Below are 21,331 nucleotides of genomic sequence, written 5' to 3'. Positions count from 1 at the left end.
AGTCAATAATGTTTCAAATGAATAATTAACGTCTTTCTCATTTCAGTGGTTAGCAGTGAACCTAATTATATGACTGAAATATTTTCATCATTGAAAACGTTATTTGTCAGTGGTTAATATAAATTCAGCTTCTTTTCATCACAAAACCGAATCTGGGGATTGAGTTGGCAAATATGTAAACAAAAAGTTTCCCAAACGAAATGTAAATACTAATTAACAGAGAACCAGTGGAAGATGTGAATATTTATACGATATGAAAGGATCAGATGAAGTAATATAAATGAGGAGGGTACGGTGAACAAAATTGGATTTTACGTTCGAAAGTAATTCTGTCTTCTGAAAATATTTCGGGTCGAAGCTTGACGATATTTCCGTTCTGATTGGTATCATTTTGGGAATACTTCACCGTAAGTAATCTCAAACAGAAGTTATCAATTGAAAGTGGTAGACATTTCGTATTGAAACTCATACCATCACTAGTAATTTGATAATTCCTCAAATCTGGTGGAATTCATCTTGAGAGATTGAATCGGAACCTATGAATAAAACAGATCTATTGGAAAAACTTCTTGCACATCTGAACTCGGTTCGCTAACCAAGTTAGCATCAGGTATATATATATATATATATATATATATATATATATATATATATATATATATATATATATATATATATATATATATATATATATATATATATATTATTGATGCAACTAATTTTTCTTTATTTTGAGTAATTCGATATTAAATAACGAATGACAGTCTGTCTCAGTACAAGTTTGCCTGATTTTGAGATTCGAGTGAAGAGATGGTATCATCCTATCAAGGACTCCACCAATCAAAATAACAATCTTGACAAAGTGGTCTGTAGTTCGAAGAGAAAATTTGGATATTCAATCCGATTTTCCTCAGTCATGATAGTGTCATTAATCAAGTAACGGGTCAGTCCATTCATAGCTTTTTCTCATGTTTTCGTACGATATTCGTCACGCCAGGAGCTAATAACTCCACGAAAAATATTGACTTGCAATGATGGTTGAGAAAAACCTTGTCGGGCACCTTAGTTTGAATGAGCCTTTGGATGGATAGTTTGAAAAAATTCGGCACCTCTCGTTTCCCCCATATTTAGCATATGTGTGCTTCTCCACCACCCTCAAGGACTGATTGAGATCTTTTTCTCCAGAGGCATGAAGTTCAAGAAAAACAAACCCTCGAGTACTTCTGAGTGCAATGGATAATGGCAATAGAAAGATGAAAAAAAAAAAAAAGTATTGGGGAAATCCCCACGTTACGCACTCTGTTCTGACTCTAGCCTGACCAGATATCATAGTAAAGCGAGTACGCCAGAGTGGTATTAGTTTTTTTAAACATCTCACAATTTTTTCGGGTTTAGCAAAGCATCTGAGTAAATGCAAGATGAGCTCAGGCGATGTTATATCAAATGACATGCGGTACTTTATCCAGGTCATAGAGAAGTGACGCTACTTTTTATTTTTATTTTTTTTTACCCGAAGTATGCGCCCGAAGCCCAGATACATTCGGGAGGACGTGACGCTTCTTTTTATTATTATTATCATTATTATTATTTTGCCTAAATGGTTGCGCCAATTGATAGCTGTACTAAAGCACATTCGGGGGGCTAGCCGGTATAACCAACCAATAATCAACATCCACATCACGGGAGGAGTAATCATTTGGTCCAAGAATAATGTAATCTGATTGGACGCAATAAACCAAGAATGGTAGCGTTCTAAATGTGTCCGACCTAACATCGGCAAACTGGCATGATCTTTATATTCGTGACTGAAAAGACAGTCTGTAAAGCTCGAATATTTCACCCGTTTTCTGAAATTATATATTATTGAAGCATTCTCAGGTGCGGTAGGCTGAGGTATTGAAAACACCATCTTAGCAGGACATGATGAATCTTTCAATTTCTGATTCAACCCTTTCGACCTGAGGAAAGCCGGTGTCTTCAGAATAATGTTGTTGTTGAAAATCATCACATTATGATTTTCATTATTATTATTATTCAAAGACGTTGCGAGAAAAAAAACGTTTTTTTGGAATAATATCTAGTGTGAACTGTAGATTAACTTTCTAATTGAATCAAATGCAAAATTGATGAAAAAGGTTAATTCTGAACTTAAATTTTTCAATGAAAAACTTATGACCTGAAGAAAGTACTATAGTCTATTTCAAAAGAGTGTAAAGTAATAAAATCTCATTAAGTATTCAAAAGCGCTACAGGGTGATCCGTCAATAAATTCTGTCACTTCCCTAGTCCGCATTGCAAAATTATGTCGTTTCATAAAGAGCAGGTAGGTATCACCCTGTTTTAAGGGATTTGTCCATTGTTATCGACGGATAAATACTGAGCCAGAGGCGCGCTAGTGGGATAATTGCCAAAAGAATATGCATTCATAAAAATTATATTAAAGGAAATAAAAATTTAATACAGCAGAACAGTGTTATTAAAAAAATATAAAATGTAACAATAAAATATATACGAACCGAAATCGGGAAATACTCACAAACACACACGAACGAACTTTACGTATTGAAACACTTGTGGGGACTTTAAATCAATTTATTCACAAAAACGACAAGAACTTTACTGGATACGTTATTACAACTTGACACTTGAACAATACTAAAACTGTGAACTTCCCTTAACGTTTAACAACACTCTATTTATACCCTAATTGAATGTTCTAGAGATTACTAGGTACAATTTTCGAGAACCTTCCGAGAAAATAATTATTCAGACTACCCTTAATTCTAAACCCTAACCTAAGCAAAAGTGTCACTGTCACTGATACACTGGTCTCTGTCCAGATTGCTTATCCCGCTACAGTATATTTACAATTCAATTAAATTATTCTATATCAGTATAGTCTTCATCCGAAGAACTGTCATCATCCCCCGGTGTTATAATTATAGGGTCAACCACCTGATCGACCAAGTTGTCCAGTTCCCACATTTTATCTTCCTCTTTTAAAACATGCTGGATTGCTTTTTGCCAGTTTTCTGATGTGATTTCCATAATGGCTTGATCAAACAATACCTTGACATCTTTCATTTTAAATGTGGTATTGTGCCTTGCAACATATCCTTTAACTTGTGCCCATATAAGTTCTATAGGATTTAATTCGCAATGATATGGCGGTAGGCGCAGCACAGTTACTTTATACTTTTCTGCTACATCTTCTACGGCATATTTCATGAAGCGAGATTTATGTTGTTTTACTATGGCTAGTAGTTCCTTCTTTACTGAATTCGTCTCAAACTGAATACCTTTATTTGACAGCCAGTTAATAATTTCTTGCTTTCTCCAAGCTGAAGTTGGTACCTTCTCTAAGCGCCTTGAATGGTAGCTTGCATTATCCATAACCACGACCGAATCAGCTGAAAGAAATTTTAACATTTCCCCGAAGTAGTCTTCGAAGACATCCGAATTCATGTCCTCATGATAATCTCCCGTCCGGCACGACTCAAAGCTTAACAAACCTTCTTTTAAAAATCCGTCTTCGCTTCCAATGTGAGCAATTATAAGCCTCTTCCCTTTTCCCGAAGGCACTTTAATACCCGTCGAAAGGCCTTCTATGAAAGCTTGGCGAGAACTTGTTATATTTTTATCTTGCCACATTTTTTTGACTATATAACCTTCGTTTATCCACGTCTCATCAAGATAAAAAATTTTCTTTTGCTCTCTGCGGTACTGCTTTATAGTTGTCAAATATTTTCGTCTCCAGCAAACAATTTCATCACTTTCCAGTAATAGTGCCTTTCGATTGTGCTTTTCCCAGGCAAAATTCATACTTTTTAAAGTTTTCCATAAAAGTTTTCTGGATATCAAAGGAATATCGTTATCTTGGCTTATCTCGATAAATATTTTTTCAAGAGTGGGTATTTCCTTTTTAAAATAAAACGAATGAACTTTTCTTCGAATGTCACATTTGGTGTCTTCATCTAAGATTTTTATTGGTCTTCCTGATTTTCTCTTGCATGGACTTACCTGGCCTGATATCTTTCTTTCTCGCAATAATTTAAAAATCGTGGACTGTCCAATTCCAGTCATTCGGGCACATCGCTCAACACTTTCTTGCACAGACAAACTAGGGTGATCGAGTTTTATGCAATCATATACATTTAAAATTATAACTTTTTCGCAAACAGATAGCGGAGAATTTTTTACACTTCTTTTCTTTGGAGTAAATGTCCCCATTTTATAACTTTTTCACTATTTCTATATCACAATATCACTGTACGTTTAATTGGTGTAGTAACAATTACTATTATAACTCGAATGTTTAAGACACCATTACAATATATTTAAACCCTTTTTCTTAATTACCTGGGTTTAATAGGTATTGCATGATTGGTGGGCAGGGTCAAAAAGGGATTATTATAATGACATGGCACCTCGGAACTAAGTGTTAACCCTTTTTTGAGAAATCATGCTCGAGTATATGAACCCAAATTGCATATTAAATAAGTTTACAAGAACCACTAAAATTAATCTTAATCTTTTTTTAAGAAATTTTACTTACCTAAATACTTAGTTTTAGACCAAATTACTTCCCAAAAATGGCCTTTTATTATTATCTATGTCTGTAATTTTTAATTTACTTTAATTATTAAGTTTAATAATCCTAAGATTTGCCTACGCCCATGGACGACAACGAAATTCAGGCAAATTTTATGACACTTCATGATTTATTACTCTACACTCTTTTGAAATAGACTATAGTGGAAGTCCTTGAAATAGTTCAGGTTATCTGCTACTTTCACTGGGTAATCTATCAATTCTAACTCCGCTTTAATCTTACTAATCCGTGGACTTCGTCTTGCGTAAGATGAAAATTTATAGCGAGTCTGTGTCGTTGGTTGAAAGTGAAATTTCTGCAAAATGTCTTTTCGAAAGGGCCATTCTCGCCTCAGCCGGTGAACCAATTATTCGTTGAATTAATTGCCCCTTTATCTCCATTGTTTTCCTGTTCCTCATTCCAGAAAGATAACCTAGTTTTAAACTTGATTAAGGGCGACAATGTTTGTGGAACAAAATCCGCTATTGTTGTTCGAGTTACTGTACCAGCCAAATTTATACATGATATTCTACTTGATAATAATTACCAGGTCATCTAGTTGAGTATTTATCCACTTTGAGCCTTTCAGAGTAACATACTTTTCGGGATATGACTTTTGTTCGGAAATGCACTAACACAGAAGAAAATCTTGAAGATGCCCTCTCGTGTTGAAGTGGCGACTGTCATTGAATTTGAATTCCATATTGATGAAATTGATTTCTAAAAATTAGGCCGGCCCTATCTCCTTCTAACGATACAAACTTCCGAAGTTATTAGTTACATTTGGGTCTGGAATGAGACGAATAATTTTTTCAAATAATCGAATAGCTTTAGGATAGGCATAAAGTATATTCCAAAAAATTTAATTTCAGCTTTGTGAAGCGATATAACTCTCTTAAAGGTTACCAAAGGCTACCTTTGTTATTTCAGGAAAGAAAGTGATGTTGATGTCAGCTAGCGAAATTGTGTACCCTAATAGTATATTATTCTATTTTGCCAGATTCACCCTTTCAAAAGTATCCTTTGCCTGAATTGCTCAGCACTGTACCCTGTTATTCTCAGCTTCAAAATATACCTAGTTATTATCAAATAATTATTTCACATAAATTGAGTGGGCGTACTTGGAGACTGGCTTTAAATTAAATTATCTAGGTGAACAATTTATTCAGGCCAGTCACAACTCAACTACACTGTAGGTTACTTGACTGACACCTTTCGGAAAACAACTACTTTTCTGGCTGATACTAAGAAGGGCATTGCATTATATTCGACAGGTGTCACTGAAGTTATTCCTGCATATGCTGTTGACAATACAATTGCCAAAATCGAATTTCAATTATTGGCACACACTTGCAGACCGGTTTCGGGCTGTTCGACCACTTGTCTGTGCAACGTGTATCTATTATCAAAATGAATTCAATAATTTCCCATAATTGAAAATTCAATTCCAGTCAGAGAATCATTTCTCGAACTGAGTTGGAATGAACGACAAACAACATGTTTGTCAACGCCCCATCTGCCCGTGAACGAGGTAACCAACTGCATATCCAGTGTGTGCCCAAATACTCGTATAAGGAAGAAAACTTCACAAAATGTTCAGGCATACTTGGAGACTGGCTATGAAGCAAATTATCTAGAAGAAACATTTCACAAAAAAAATCTATCCGAGTGGCTTCCAGATGAGCATGCGTGAAATTTTTCAACAAACTCAGGGATTGACGTATATTATACGGACGACCTTATGGTATTAGGAATCATCTATATCATTTTGGAAAACAACTCTGAAATTTTCTGATAGATTCTATACTTTTTGACCTATTCAATATATAGAACATTGGTTAGCTGCCATGAAGCTTGCATAAGAGCATACGGAATGAATTAGTACTGGCCCTGTATATTTCAATCTCAAACCATCATTCATTCGATTTCTATACCTTATAGTGGAAAAAAATTGTACATCAAATAACAATAGCTTTTTCTCACATTGCATACATTTTACCTGTACAGACTCACCAGATTTTGTCAGTGTTTGTACAAAGTTGTTTCACCTCAATGAAAATTTTTATGTTTGCATGAAGTATAGGTTTTTTCTACAATACACAAAAAAAATCCAGACACGAATCAAAAGAGAAGTTCTTCAAAGAACATTTTAATTTTCAGAAAAAAACTTCCGAAGAAAACGATTTGATACCTGCTCAATTTAGGAAATGAGATGCTTCCAACATGAACTTCCCAAAATTCATTGAACTACATCATAAGATCGGAGAGTTTATCGTGTTCTTTGTTGTCGGGAAGGATTTTCCAATTTCCTGGAAAGAGCATAAACGTGAAAACGGGTTACACTAATGATTTTTTCATCGATTTGTCTCTGGTTGGAGTTGAATTGTTCAATTTTCTCAATTGGAAGGTTCCATATCATTACCCAGTCTTCTATAGAGAACTGAATATTCCCAAATAGCAATCGGGAGTGACAAAATACTGGCACGATTTCATTAAATAGTCTCTGTTGAAAATTATGAGCAGGAACTTCAGTCAAAGTAGCAAATATAAAAATAATTGAAAATAATAAATCAAATGTATAGTTTTTTTTTTATATTGAAAGAATTTTGTTTCACTATAGAGAAGAAAGCTGAACTGGTGGGCTCGGTCGAATAGAATTTGTAAAAAAAACATTTTGCACGTCCCACAAGCACTGACTTGGTTTTCTTTAATCTTGACTCCGGTTGTGAGAACCTATGTTCTTGAGATTTGTTTCACTTTCTCCCACTACCTAGTAATCTGAATAATATACAGGGTGTAACTAAATAAGTGTAAAACATTTGAGGAGGTGATTCCTCATCAAAAAAAGGAACAACTTTTATACCCTTACCATCTGCAACGAGTACAGGCACTGTTACCGCGAGACTTTCCGAACCGTCTTGACTTTTGCAAATGGATGCTTGAAATGATTAGAAGAAATTGTGACTTTCTGAAGACGATAGAATTCACAGACGAATGTATTTTTTCTCGGGACAAGATTATTAATTTTCATAATTACCACATATGGGCTGATGAAAACCCTCACGCTATTGTCGAAACTAACCATCAAGGATAGTTTTCTCTTAACGTGTGACTCGGAATTATTGAAGATGATTCAATTGGGCCTCATTCTCTACCTCCTCGTTTGAATGGTGAGGCATACGTTCAATTTTCAAGAGAAGTGCATCCAGTACTGCTGGAGGAAGTTCCTTTGGGCGTCAGAAGGGATATGTTTTTTATGCATGATGGGGTTCCCGCCCATTTTAGTCAAGTATCACGTCAGCATTTAACTGAAACATATGCAAATCAGTGGATAGGTCGAGGAGGACCACAGAACTGGACCACTCGATCCCCGGATCTCAATCCTCTCAATTTCTCTATTTGGGGCCATTTACAGCATCTGGTTTATTGTACAAACACTGAATAGATTCAAAAGAAACGTTTTTGATCTTTATAAGTTATCGAATCGTCAATAATTATTTCTATCAAGTACTTTCATAAACCTCTAGAATGAATGTCATGAAAAAATAGAGAAAAAATAAAATCGGTCCTGCAATATTTTCCGATAACTTTATAGAAATGGATAAGTGCGACGATTCACAAATAAAAAACAGATAAAAACAAATTGTTGAATGTGTTGAGTGAATAACACCTTTTCGCATTACAGGTTCTGCAAAAGAATATGGCACGACTGGAGTTTTATTTCACATATTATATCTGTTATCACCCTCAGTGTGACACTGATCATTTCGAAACTAGAAACAACGTTACTTGATTATGCAAAATAGTTTCCTCATTTTACTCACAATGTTCATTTGTTGGTCCTGAATTTCTTTGTAAACTTCCACAATTTTCAGAAGTGCTGCACCTGAAACAAATGAATATAATTCAAAACACATTTTCTACTGAATATGTGATCGATTTTCAATAGATGTCCAACGAATTGGAAAACTCTTGTGAAATCTCGTTTATCTTCTGAGAATGTCGTTTGTATAGAGGGGACAGATAGTAAACGAAATACTTATTATAACTCATTCTTTATTTTATCCAATGAAACAGTTGGTTGAACGCAAACATATGAATCAGATCAAAATAACAAAATGTATTCAGATTGGTAGATGAAAGACGTCAAAATAGAAACATGTTGAAAATGGAAGGAATCAATAATTACTGTACATAAAAGATTCAATGTCCCAACCATACATTTGAAGAGAAAATAATATCAAATAATTTTTCAAATTATTTGAGGTGAAGTGTGCCTTGACAAGTGTCAACAATTTCAATTCATACTCATAATTGTAAACATTATTTCCATGTCCCTTTCTCATTACTTCTCACTTCTCACATTTCCTAGCCATGTCTTCTCAGTCAGCCTCTTCTTCCTTCTTTGATTATTGAATCCAAACCATCGTGTCCCATTATTATCTTCTATGTTTTCTCCTTATAATTTCATATGATTAATTTGAAATTTTGATAATTATATTCATTGCTGCTGTTTGTTTCCTTTGCTCTTTATATTATTTGAAGTTGCTTTATTGTTTATGATCACTATATTGCTTTTTTTGTATATTACTAAAACGCGATTGTACCTTGTATTCCTACATTTCTCTTCATTATTTCTTGAGCATTTCGCTCAATATTGTGGTGAAGTTGTGTCACTTGTGCCAGATTTTTATATTTTATTCCAAAGTAGTTCCGAGTCTTTTTTCATATGCTTACTATTATACTTCTCTATTAAAGTATTTTCCATATATCATTTCGATGCATGTAAACAAAAGCCTTCTTCAGTTCTAAAAAAAAATTGAATGTTTGAAAGCTTTTTCACTTGTCTCATTAGAGAAATAATATCTACTCTATGTTGTTCTGTTCTTGTTTCGTATACAATCGTATTTAATTTGAAGTTGATATCTATATCTCGTCGCTTAAGTTCGTGACTTTATTGATACTTTATTGATATATATTACTCCAATTAGGTACATATCCTACATTTCCAGTCTTGCAGTAATGATTTCCATTTGTTATTCTTCTGGTGCCTCTCCTATCAGTTTACAACTTCTGCATTCTGTATGTTTCCAGTGGTCTTCTCTTCTCATTATCTCCAGTATATTTCCAATGTCTGCAATTGATTTTTTATATATATGAGTGCATTGAATCTTTCATTCTCACTTCCATTTGAGTGATTGATATAGGTTTTCGTGAATATGTAACGTATTCCTGAATTTGTTCCTTGTTTCTCACATGTGAAATTTTCAATTGGTTCCCTACGTCTTCTTTTCTGATGGAATCTAAATTGTAAGCAGTATGAATACGATTTAAGGGGTACTATTTATATTTCGGGAAGAGCAAATAATAATAACATTTTCCAATGAAAATGGCTTTACTGTTTGTCGAAATATTCCCCTTGATGATCAATACACTTTTGCATTCGTTTTAACCATTTATCAAAGCAGTTTTTCTATTCTTCCTGAGACACCTCTAAAACGTGATTTTTGAACGCTTCAACCGCTTCTTTGGCACTCGTTAATGGTTGACCACAGGTTCCAAATCAGGAAGATGATTCATCAATTCGATGTGATGACTGCTTAAAAATTTACCTGTTTGGTGAGAGAATGATTTGTGTTCGGCGGTTAGTTCTACGAATTTCTCCGGAGACATCCGGTAAACAAATGGTTGTGTACCACTTAGAACTGACTGTTCTACGTTGCCCGAGCGGAATGATGGCCACATGACCCATTTGGTCGAAGAAACAGGTAACACTTTGCTTATTATGTTTCTTCCAAGAACAACTTTGATGTTTTGTTTCTGACTCATACGCATATCTCCATGATTCGTTACCTGTCTCGATGCCTAAAGGTCTTTAGAAGCATCATGGTCATGTAATCATTTCCTTACACCACTTGATGCAAGCCCTTTTTCGAACGATTGGTAAATTATAAACCCTTCATCACATGAAAGGATCGATTGCAGCTTGAGAAATGGTTCTGATGCAGATTCTGTGGAACATATCCTTCCTTACGAATCAGCAGAAAGTTGTCCTGAAATATGTATAAGATAATTTAGGAAACACTTGCTACATGAATAGCATTTTACAAATGTTGTTTAGGACGAAGAATTTCAAGAACGAGGTTTGAACGATGGAAGAGAATGTTCCCTACCTGGAGTCTTTGAAGTCCATTAGGACAACAAGATGATTGTTCCTAACTCTTGGAGTTCTTATTGAATACTCTTCGTGAGCAGAAAAATAGCAGAATCAATACTCCTGACAGCTCTGGATTGAATCATTACATACAGTCTATCTCGTCTTGTATTTGTAGATCTTCTGCTGAAAAAATCCTCACTTGTATACTTTGTAGTACATGTTCAAGAGGTAGCAGAAACATATACGACTTTTTTCTGGAACTTCAACAAGCATTTCATAACGCTAGTTCCACACACACTGATTTTGGACGGCCAGTATATAATCAGCCGATATTTTATTGGTAGCGGGTGCTTGCACACTTAACGGATTTTTATCGGTCAAACAATCAGTTGCTCTGTTGTCGTAATTAGCACGCACTACCAAAACGAAGTGAATGCGTAGTAACTACAATTTCACCGAGCATTCGAGACTGGAATGGTCGGTAAGAAACCGGTGAGTATGCAGGAGTGTATTTAGTCATGTACGCCACTACTTCCCGGTACTGCCGGCGATACAGTGGCAGTGGACGGCTGTTCACCGGTATTTTACCGGCGACGATCACCGGTCGGCGTGTGTGCAAGGTCCCGTTCCCACATGTGGTTCACTATTGGAATTTGGACTACCAGTACAAAGTCGGCTGTCCAAAATCGGTGTGTGTGTAACTAGCGTAACCACATGTGGGAAAGGGACCTTGCACACACGCCGACCGGTGATCGTCGCCGGTAAAATACCGGTGAGCAGCCGTCCACTGCCACTGTATCGCCGGCAGTACCGGGAAGTAGTGGCGTACATGATTAAATACACTCTTGCATACTCACCGGTTTTTTACCGACCATTCCAGTCTCGAATGCTTGGTGAAATTGTAGTTACTACGTATTAACTTCGTTTTGGTAGTGCGTGCTGATTACGACAACAAAGCAACTGATTGTTTGACCGATAAGAATCCGGTGAGTGTGCAAGCACCCGCTACCAATAAAATATCGGCCGATTTTACACTGGCCGTCCAAAATCGGTGTGTGTGCAACTAGCGTAATATGACTGATAACCAGTCCGTGCAAAGCTTATCGTTGAATAATCTGAAAATATAACTTTAAACGGATGATGATCAACTGAATCGCCAAATATTCGCCAAACTAACTGACTTTTATAAGACAACAAGTGTAGCTGAGGTACCAGTCAATCTAGTAATAATACTGAAGATCTTCAAACATGACTCAATATCTGACGGAAGCACGAAACTCCTACGAAGGTTCGAAATAGATGATCACTTCAATCCAGCAGACCACTATTATAATCTCCATGAATCTGGTCATTATTAGGCATTGGTCAAAGACGAAACGGACTGGTTTGAGTTTGACGATGGTCGTGTCACTAAATATTCTAGCGATATTTTGAATTTATTGGAGCCTTTGGAGACATCCTACATTTCATTACATGAAAGAGATGACATTGGCAGATCATCAGATGATATGATGCTGCAGGTTTTTCTGCAGCTGGAAAAGCAAATACGCCTCTGGAATCAATCAAGTGGCCCCAGAGCACTTATTAATTCTTGTTGCTGTTTCATAGTTTTACATGAAATAAAATAAAAAAATTGGGTATCCAACGAGAACAAATGTTTTTACAATGAAGTATTCATACAAAATTGAATGATCCCATTGTCAGTTTTATACTTGATAATGGGATCAAACCCGAAACCGGTCGTAAAATAAAATTTGTCAGTGGTATTTACACAAAAGTGCTTTTATCCATTTCATTTAAGTACTCATGAATTACCATAAAGTGAACAAGTCATCAATCACGCATATTGCAACCAATGTGTGAAGATGCATCGTGCAATATGTCGCAATATGTCACATTACGATGTGCCACAAAACATGTTTTTTGGCACAACAACCGATTTTGGACGATCTTCACGGAACTCGTCGGCGACTGAGCTACGACCAAGATGAACTTCACTATACCAGCGATATACTGTGGTTTTTGATAGTGCTTTATCGCCATAAAAAGAACTGAGTTCATCGACACATTTTTTTCAGACAATCCACGGCGAGAGTTCTGAAAAATAAACCAACGAAAACCTTCTCTTGAAATTTCTGTTCTTTGGTAAAATCGATTTTCTCAACTCACTGTAAAAAAAACAAATTGTACATCATAACGTTGTGAGTACGTTTATCCTCAGAAATGTCAAACTTCATTATGTTGTTGTCACATTTTAGCTATTAACATCAGTGTTGCCAGTCCCTTATCGTATTTCATAAGACACACATCTTCAACGGTAATTATGTTTTCAACTGATAACCAAAAAAATATTTATTTATTTCCAAGAAACCACAGAACTAACAATATAAAGTAGACTCTGAAGTAGAAATTTGAATTTTTCAACACTTTTCAATAATATTTATATTCAATATTGTTTCATATCTTCATTCATACATTTAGGTTTGATTCAAAGAACTTTAGAAACTGGTGAAATCGATTTTTGTGCACCCAAATTCTGTTGAAAATTTCATTGGTCTTGAGTAATTCATCTTGAACTCCATTAGTTCCTAAACACCTAAATTTGCGTGTAGTATCACAAAACCTCTTTCCACAATAATTCCCACCCTAGCAAGAAACTCAAATTATGGTCTATATATGATGCTGACAAGCCATCTCTTCGAAGATATAAGGGTTTTTGTAACCGGCAACTATAATTACATTGTCTTGTTCCTAAAGCAGTGGAAGTTCAAAAGGATCGCTACCGCGAACGATATCAGTGGCTGAAATGCTGAAAATTATAGTCTGCGATCGAAAACGTGTCGAGAATACTCAAAAAACGCTTTTACAGCTTTTACACCCTGAGTGAGGGTGAATATTACCCAATTCGATACAAGTTTCTGCCAGATTTCGTTATATACTGCATAGTTTATTGTTTGTAGACGAAGGTTGTTCGTAATATGGAAAATAAAACCTTTATGTTAGGATATTTAAGTACATGTTTCCGGGTTTATTAGACGTGATCTGCAGGTTTTTATACCTGAGGTTTCATTTGCTACTACAGACATTATCAAAGGCGATGCGACAAGGGTCTAAGTTGCGAAGTAGCGATGCGCAAACTGAAAATGCACTCCGGTCATCTTATTTTTAAACAAGTCGAAAACTCAGTTCCTGACTCTGTCAACGTATGTGCTCTCGGAGCAATATCTGAAAAGAAAATCTACATTAGGTTGGAGCGCGGCCGAGATTTATCTCACCTCCTGAGGTACTCCTCTGATGGGATAATTTCCTGGTGAATGGCATTCTTCATTGGTATCGACATTACTAGGTACTCTCAATTGGTGTCGAAGCCTTGGCAGTGAAAGTGTTAACCGTCAGCATGGAATGTAAGACGGGAAAGTTCGTTAACAGGTTCTGTAGCTGATCGAAAGCCGTAAATAGACCGTCGACCGAGCTAGGAACGCTGTTTTGTATAGGTTTTATGGTATTTGCGTACGAAAGAACCTATTGGTTCCTACCAGCTTTCTTAGTTGGACTGGCGGATGGTCCCTGTGTTTAGCGTCAGCCTTTCTGTTTTATGGATGTTCGGGGCATCCTTGGTAGTTCGCGAGATGGTCTCCCTTACAATTGAAACATCTTACTGAAGATTGTGTAGGCTTTTTGAATTCGATCGTCAGGTGACGACCGGCATACATTAGGCACGCAAGAACTGCTTTACAGTTCTTTTGCGAGTGTCCGAACTCTTGGCAGCGATAACATTGTCCCACTGTCGTTCGGGGTCTTTGCGGTTCTGATCTCACTCGTAGTTTAAGTATTTCCGTGACCTCGTAGATGTAGTTCTGTTGACTCGTAACGAGAATCAGTACGAGTGGCTTGTTGTTTCGTTTCCTTAGCCGGGTAACTGACAACGCCTTAATCTTTTAGACTATCTTCTATTTCTTTAGTTTCAAAGAATTCGGGTACTCCTCGAAACTCCACTCTTATAGGCATCGTTTCTTGCACCGTATACGTGTGATGCGAAGTCTTTTCTTTGTCTAAAATGTCAACAAGTTTTCTATAATCGTCCGGGCTTGATGGCTGGACTTTTATACCGTCATAATGTTTACCGCCTTTGAGAAGAAGTAAAGCTTCTCGCGTGCGGCAATTTCGTTAAACTTCCACTTATCCTTCTGTTTGACAGTGATAGGTGGAGTATTAATGTTTTTTTGTCCGGGTGCCTGTGCTGTTACAGGTGTTTCTTTATCATCATTGGGAATGTCCATTTCCATCGCTGCTTCGGGGGTTTGGCTTTCATCTTTTGTCTCAGGTTTTGTGACTTTTTAGCAACCTGGATAGGTTTCCTGGTATTTTTCGGGTCTTTGACCATAGATTTCTTGGAATTCCTAAAAATTTTGGTTTCGGATACTCAACGTGGAAAAATCTATGTGTTATGAAGTGATGATATACATGTATTGTTGAAATTTAAGCTCTTCTCCTCGCAGTTGGGAATATTCTTTTCTTAATGTATCTTTATGGCTTTTCTGCGTTTGTACTCATAATGGGACTAGGTGTCGGGCAGCCGACTGCTCTTGTACCTGATTAGTCTGACTCTTCTTCAATTATTGGAGCTCTCTTTCTCACGGTCGAAATCATTCTTATCTTTATTATTGATATGACTTCTCTGAATTACTATTCATCAAGAACCTGCATGCATTTGAAGGCAATATCATGGCTGCCCTCTGGAAGAGCTTATTCTGCAACTACCGATTTATATGTTTGGTAAAAGCGATTACTTCATTCAACGATTCTATTCGTGGTTCTCATGTAGAATGTACAAGTACACGGTGTTAGGTGTACTCCTGGGAAATTTAATGGATTGATGTGGTCTTCAGCTGACCTCATGCTATTCTCTATCGTTTTTGTGGGATTGAGAATGGTCCTAACTCTATGAAGTGTTTCTGTATAGGTCATGAGGCTCAGTTGACTTCGAACTCGTTATATCCGTTAACCACAAAATCATTCTTCCTATTTCCAGTTTGCAAATACGTCCTATCCTCTCCACCCAAGTCCTTATAACCCCTCTTCTCTGTCGCGGATGATGATTGGAGTGCTTTTCCAAATATTGGTCCGAATGGGTTGGTTATCTGAATACTCAATGTACCAGTTTGTCACTCTCCCGTTATTTCACTAATACATCGAGAAAAAAAAATTGATTTCATTTCAGTGTTAGAATAACTTCATATCCAACAAAATGAGATGTTGAAACTGCCATCCATCAGTGTTTTGACAATGAGTTCATAAATGTACACAAATGTTGGGTTACGTCTGCTAATTCCGACCCTGATTTTTTAGCTTCTCTAAATTTTGCGGTTCATATACATAGAACTTCAATTTCAAATAACCACACAAGGAAAAATCTAGTGGCGTAAGGGCTGATTTTCGAAGCAACTCTATCATTTGGCGTTTACCAATACACTTCTTGAGAGAACAGTTATTTATAAACTCGCAAACAACCCGTGCATAGTGCGGGTTGTTCGCAAAGTGTACAGTACCGGAGAATGGAAACACAACGAATCACTAGTACATCTGCGCGACCAATTTAGTCTTATAGTCAATTTCACCGCAATACAAAGATTGTCCACCAAGCGCTCACAGCTTTATTTTTCAAATCCACTTCTTATCACCAATTGTAACAAATTGTCTTGAACAAATTTATTCCTAACAATATTTCACTATTACGAACTTTTTTATATTCAACTAACGCAACTAACGCTTAATTTATCTCCACTATTTGAATTCCTTGTTTAACCGCTCGATTCGCTTTCTAAACTCAACTGCCCTCTCCGGACTAGAAGCCGGCCTTTTATATCGGTAACGATCGTTCTAAAATTCTATAGTCCTTTCGGTACTCAACTAAAATTCAATCGGCGGTTGCCATTGGCATTCTTTTTGCGGTAATGTCATGTGTTTGTTCGCTGGCCAACATATCGGTCAGGGACGGCTTCCGATTCGTTACAGTTGTAAGAACATCAATGTTACTGTTATTTTTCATTTTGGGACGTTCAGAATTCGGAATATGTTTGAAATGACTAGTTTCTCTAAATTTATTCTCAATCTAATGAACTATTTAACGAGTGATTTATCTATTTGTATATTTCGCATTTCACAAATCGCATGCCCTTTGTAGACTTTTTGTTTCATCTCCATATCCCAAGAAAATGAAAATGTCTATCGAATGGTTTCAACTCATAGTCGCCATAATTCACTTTCGAAACGTTTTCCAGTTAGAATTTTTAGTGAATATTCAATTCTGGAGAAATGGCTACATAAAAAATTGAATATGAGATATACGAATCACGCATACTTTGAAAGGAACCACTGATGTAGCCTAGGGGATTAGAGCCTTGGCGAGAGCTCAGAGAAGTGGGATTTTGCATTTTTGAATGTATAGAAATTCTCATGTCTCTAAAGTTATGATGAAACTAGCACGAGCCCAGGTTACCCCGAGCCAACAATCCTAACTGCGGAAGTGGATTGATAGGCGCGAAACGATAGGGTGACCCCCATTATCTACATACCTGAAGACTCTAGATTTTTACCTGTGTGTTTATTCGAAATCGAAGTCTATGTATGTAGACCGCAAAATTCAGAGGAGATGGTGAAACAAATCAGGGTCGAAATGCGCAATGTGAAAGAAGAATGTGTCTGTACGTAGATTTGCTTACTATCAAAAGAGTGAAATATCACAAGACCTTTATTTCAATTTGCACAAATCACCGATGACCTCACGTTGTCGAAACCAGGTACGTATATGCAGCATATACATTTGAAAATCGACATTGAAAAATAAATACCACTTATTTCAATATTTTTGTCGAAAGTACATTTCTTGTCTTAAAATTGATTTTATAATGTTGCCTCATCTACTAGTCAGGTGAATCTGAACTGAAAATACTATTTCAACATGCTCTATAGTGAACTTTTAGAAATTGGTTCACCATCGTTAGTCATAATGTCACTATATAGACTTATTCCTAAACTCTCATAGGCATCCAAATGCCTATTGTTGTTAACTTGTCCAACTACTCTTGATGGACTAGAGTATTTGGAATAGCTTTTTTGCAAAACATAATGGGCGACTGCTGATTTTTCTGATCTTCCATATCTTGGGTGTGCTTAGTGTTCCTTATATGTTATTTCAATAGATCTTCCAGTCTGTCCATGATATTTTGCATCGCAGTCCTTACATTCAATTTCATAAATTCCAGACTTTTCCGAATTCTCGACTTTGTCCTTTGAATTTCTCAAAAGGCTCTCTAGTGTATGACTTTTCAATTTTGAATACCACCTCCATACCTAGTTCCTTGAGAATCTCTCCAAAGTTCTCCGTGTATTGGTGGTATGAAACTGAGATATATTCATCTTGTTTTCCGTCATTTCTAAACTTTTATTTCTTATAATATCATCTACAATACTCCTCGGAAAACCGTTACTGACTTCTATTACCTGTATTGTCAATTTTTCTTTTGTAAACTTTTGATGCATGAAAGGAAACGTCCAAAGATGATGCACTAGAAAATTCAAACCATCACGTTTATGCTGTACACAGTAATGTGAAGTATCAGGAGTATACCTATAAGTGCTTGTTCCTTCCTATATACATCTGAATAAACAATTGAGGTATTATTTTGAGTCAAATAATTTGTTTACCAACACCCAATATTATTTTAAACCAAATCGCTCTACTGCTCTCGTTGTCATGAATGTCGTGATAGACATAGTATCTACCTTGGAAGATGGGATGCAAACAGCTATCACCTTGTGTGACCTTTCGAAGGCAGTTGATTGCGTGTCACATGATATATTGCCTGAAAAATTAAACTACTACCTACGGGGTTAAGGAAGTACCACTCAATCTGATACAATCCTATTTGAAAAACAGCCTTCAAGCGGTAAGTATTGGAAATTCCTTATCTGATTTCAAACACAATAAACATGGTGTTCCTCAAGGGTCAATATTAGGACCGTTATTGTTTATAATATATGGTTTCGGTGAAAACTTATTAATTTACAGATGATACGACGTTCATGTATTCTGGCAAACTGAAATCACATCTACACAAAATTCAAGAAGACATAGATAAAAAATCCGAAAACTGGTTTGCAGCCAATACGCTCAAACTTGATAACAGTATCTTCATCTTTCGTCTATGGATGCCACAGAAACTCATTCTGTAAATTTACTAGGAGTAACTCTGGATAGTGATCTATCATGGAAACCTAATATTACCAAATTGAGAAGTAAACTATGCAGTGCTCTGTTCGTCCCACGACAACTTCAAACTCTTACCAATTTAAATGCACTCAGAACAACATATTTTTCTTTATTTGATTCACACATAAGTTACGCTACTATTCTTTGGGGTGGTTCATCGGATTCTCTCTCAATTTTTCGTTTACAGAAAAAAAATGTCAGGATCTTGTCCTGTGTCAGCTATCTGGAACACTGGCAACCTCTCTCACAGAAAAATGCCCTTACCGTGTTTGTACATTTTCCAAGTTCTAACAGAGATTCACAAAAACTCCTTGAGGCTCACCAAACAATTGGACATACACATACGTATGCTACCAGACAAGCAGATAACCTGAGAGTAAACAGGTTCTGCCTGAATAAATCTAAGAAAAATCCACTGAATTATTATCTATACAATATATAACCATCCAAATTGAAATCATCAAGTATACATTTATTCAAAATGAGCATAAAAAACTCACTTTCGATGAATTATTTTTATTCCACAGACGAATACATGGAACATTTCAGACTTTGTAGGGAATAAAATTCGACTCGCCCAATTTTCCAATTTCATGTTACTTTCTAGGGTTTTTTTTTAACTATCGGTTCCTGTTTCAATATTATTCTCAAAAATTACATTTTAAATATACTATAGGTTATATTTCAACAATTATTATTCTACGGTATTGTTCTTTTTTCTTCCTTAATATAACATGTATTGTAATATAAAAACATGTATTGTGATATAGTCAAATAAATATATTCTAGTCTATTCTACATCGTATTCTAGCTTTCCATATGGGCTCCTCATCACCAAAACGCCAAGAAGTGGACCTTGTTCTTTATTTTCTGACTCATACGTGAATTTCGTTGATGGAAGTCTGTTAATTAAAAAGGAAACAAAGTTTTTCTGTTGATGTAAATATAAAGCCTGGATATCCTTCGGAATGTTTTCATCATCGAATATATTTGAACCACAAATTATTTGCATCCCATCATGAATTCATTCGTCTATCTGCGTAATATGGCAAATGTAGGCTCATACCGCAAAACAGGAGTGGAAGGCTTAGCAATCATAAATCCTGGGATTTTTCAAATCCCTCTGGTCGTTTCCCGAAGAGAATTACGTGTGTGTTTTCTGTGTCACCGCGACTAACTTTACGCTATGGTTTCCGTTTCATTCGTTTTGAATAAAAATGACTCCCTATCCACAGTGGGATTGTGAGTCTTAAGACGCAACATTTGTTATTCGTACATTTTTCTTGAAGTTCAGTTTTATAGTGTGACTACTTCTAAGGTGCTCGAATAACTAGAATGAAATTCTGATTTCATTTGAAACTATTTTGAAATAATAATTATATTTCATTCCTTGGTTCGATTTTTCAGTCACGTATAATCTGGACAGACTGTAGTACCAATCCCCATATTTATAAAATATTCAGATTATTCCATATAACTAGCTTCCTTTTTTGCAGTCGAACGGTAACGTCTGCCATGCGATACGTAGAAATTCAAGTGAATTTCAAGTATACAGTATGAATTGATATATACCAAGATTAGAGAAATATGTTGAATAATAAGTAAATGAGTTACTATTGTAACTATAATATCAAATTGAACCTGTGAATTTCTGTAGAATCATTTTTAAAAATTTTCAATATTCAGTCACTAACAATTCTGAATATTCAAATTCATTGGTTCAATTCGACTGGGAGAGTAATGAAAGGATGACACCGTGATATTTGAACAAAATATTACCAAAATATTTGCATTGAAGGGGTTATATTTTTAGGAGTGATTAATTTTTGGGACAGAAAGTTTTTGGTTTTCTACTACTCCATTTTGATTCAAAAAATGTAGGAATCTTCCAAAGAAAGGAAGGAAGTAATAAATTTGAAAACAAATAACTCTATACATGGATGTGGAGATCATGTCTGAAATTTGCTTTTTTGCATGATCTACACATCCATGTATAGAGTTACTTATTTTCAAATTGATTACTTCCTTCCTTTCTTCGAAAGATTTCCACATTTTTTTTGTGTCAAGATGGAGTAGTTGAAAGACAAAAACTTTCTTTCCCAAAAATTAATAACTCCTGAAAATATAACCCCTTCAATTCAAATAACATTCCTCTTGGCTGGGATTCAATCAAATAGGTTATTGAATGTCATTACGATGTCATAGATGACATAAGTAGATAAAACTTGTTCCGTGATATTAAAAATCGTAATACATGAATGAATACTGTGTATTTTCTATAATGTTATCCAGATTGGTACTGAGACCTAAG

At 35.8% G+C, this 21,331-nt stretch overlaps 1 protein-coding gene across 4 annotated transcripts in view; it reads right to left on the bottom strand.

Moving 5' to 3' along the window:
• The window catches only part of IRSp53 (Insulin receptor substrate 53 kDa), a 507,262-nt gene that overhangs the window by 70,742 nt on the left and 415,189 nt on the right, over positions 1 to 21,331 (bottom strand). For all 4 annotated transcript variants that reach the window (XM_074181873.1, XM_074181874.1, XM_074181876.1 and 1 more), the window contains one exon: positions 8,416 to 8,477. In XM_074181873.1, the coding sequence (XP_074037974.1) occupies positions 8,416 to 8,477 (62 nt within the window). The remainder of the gene's footprint in view (positions 1 to 8,415; positions 8,478 to 21,331) is intronic.

The sequence above is a fragment of the Leptinotarsa decemlineata genome, unplaced genomic scaffold (assembly GCF_025532065.1).
Source record: "Leptinotarsa decemlineata unplaced genomic scaffold, Ldec_3_MD MMD2_tig00026317_RagTag_RagTag, whole genome shotgun sequence".
Lineage (NCBI taxonomy): Eukaryota > Metazoa > Arthropoda > Insecta > Coleoptera > Chrysomelidae > Leptinotarsa > Leptinotarsa decemlineata.
Note: the sequence above shows the minus strand (reverse complement) of the source record. Positions and strands in the feature narration are given on the sequence as shown.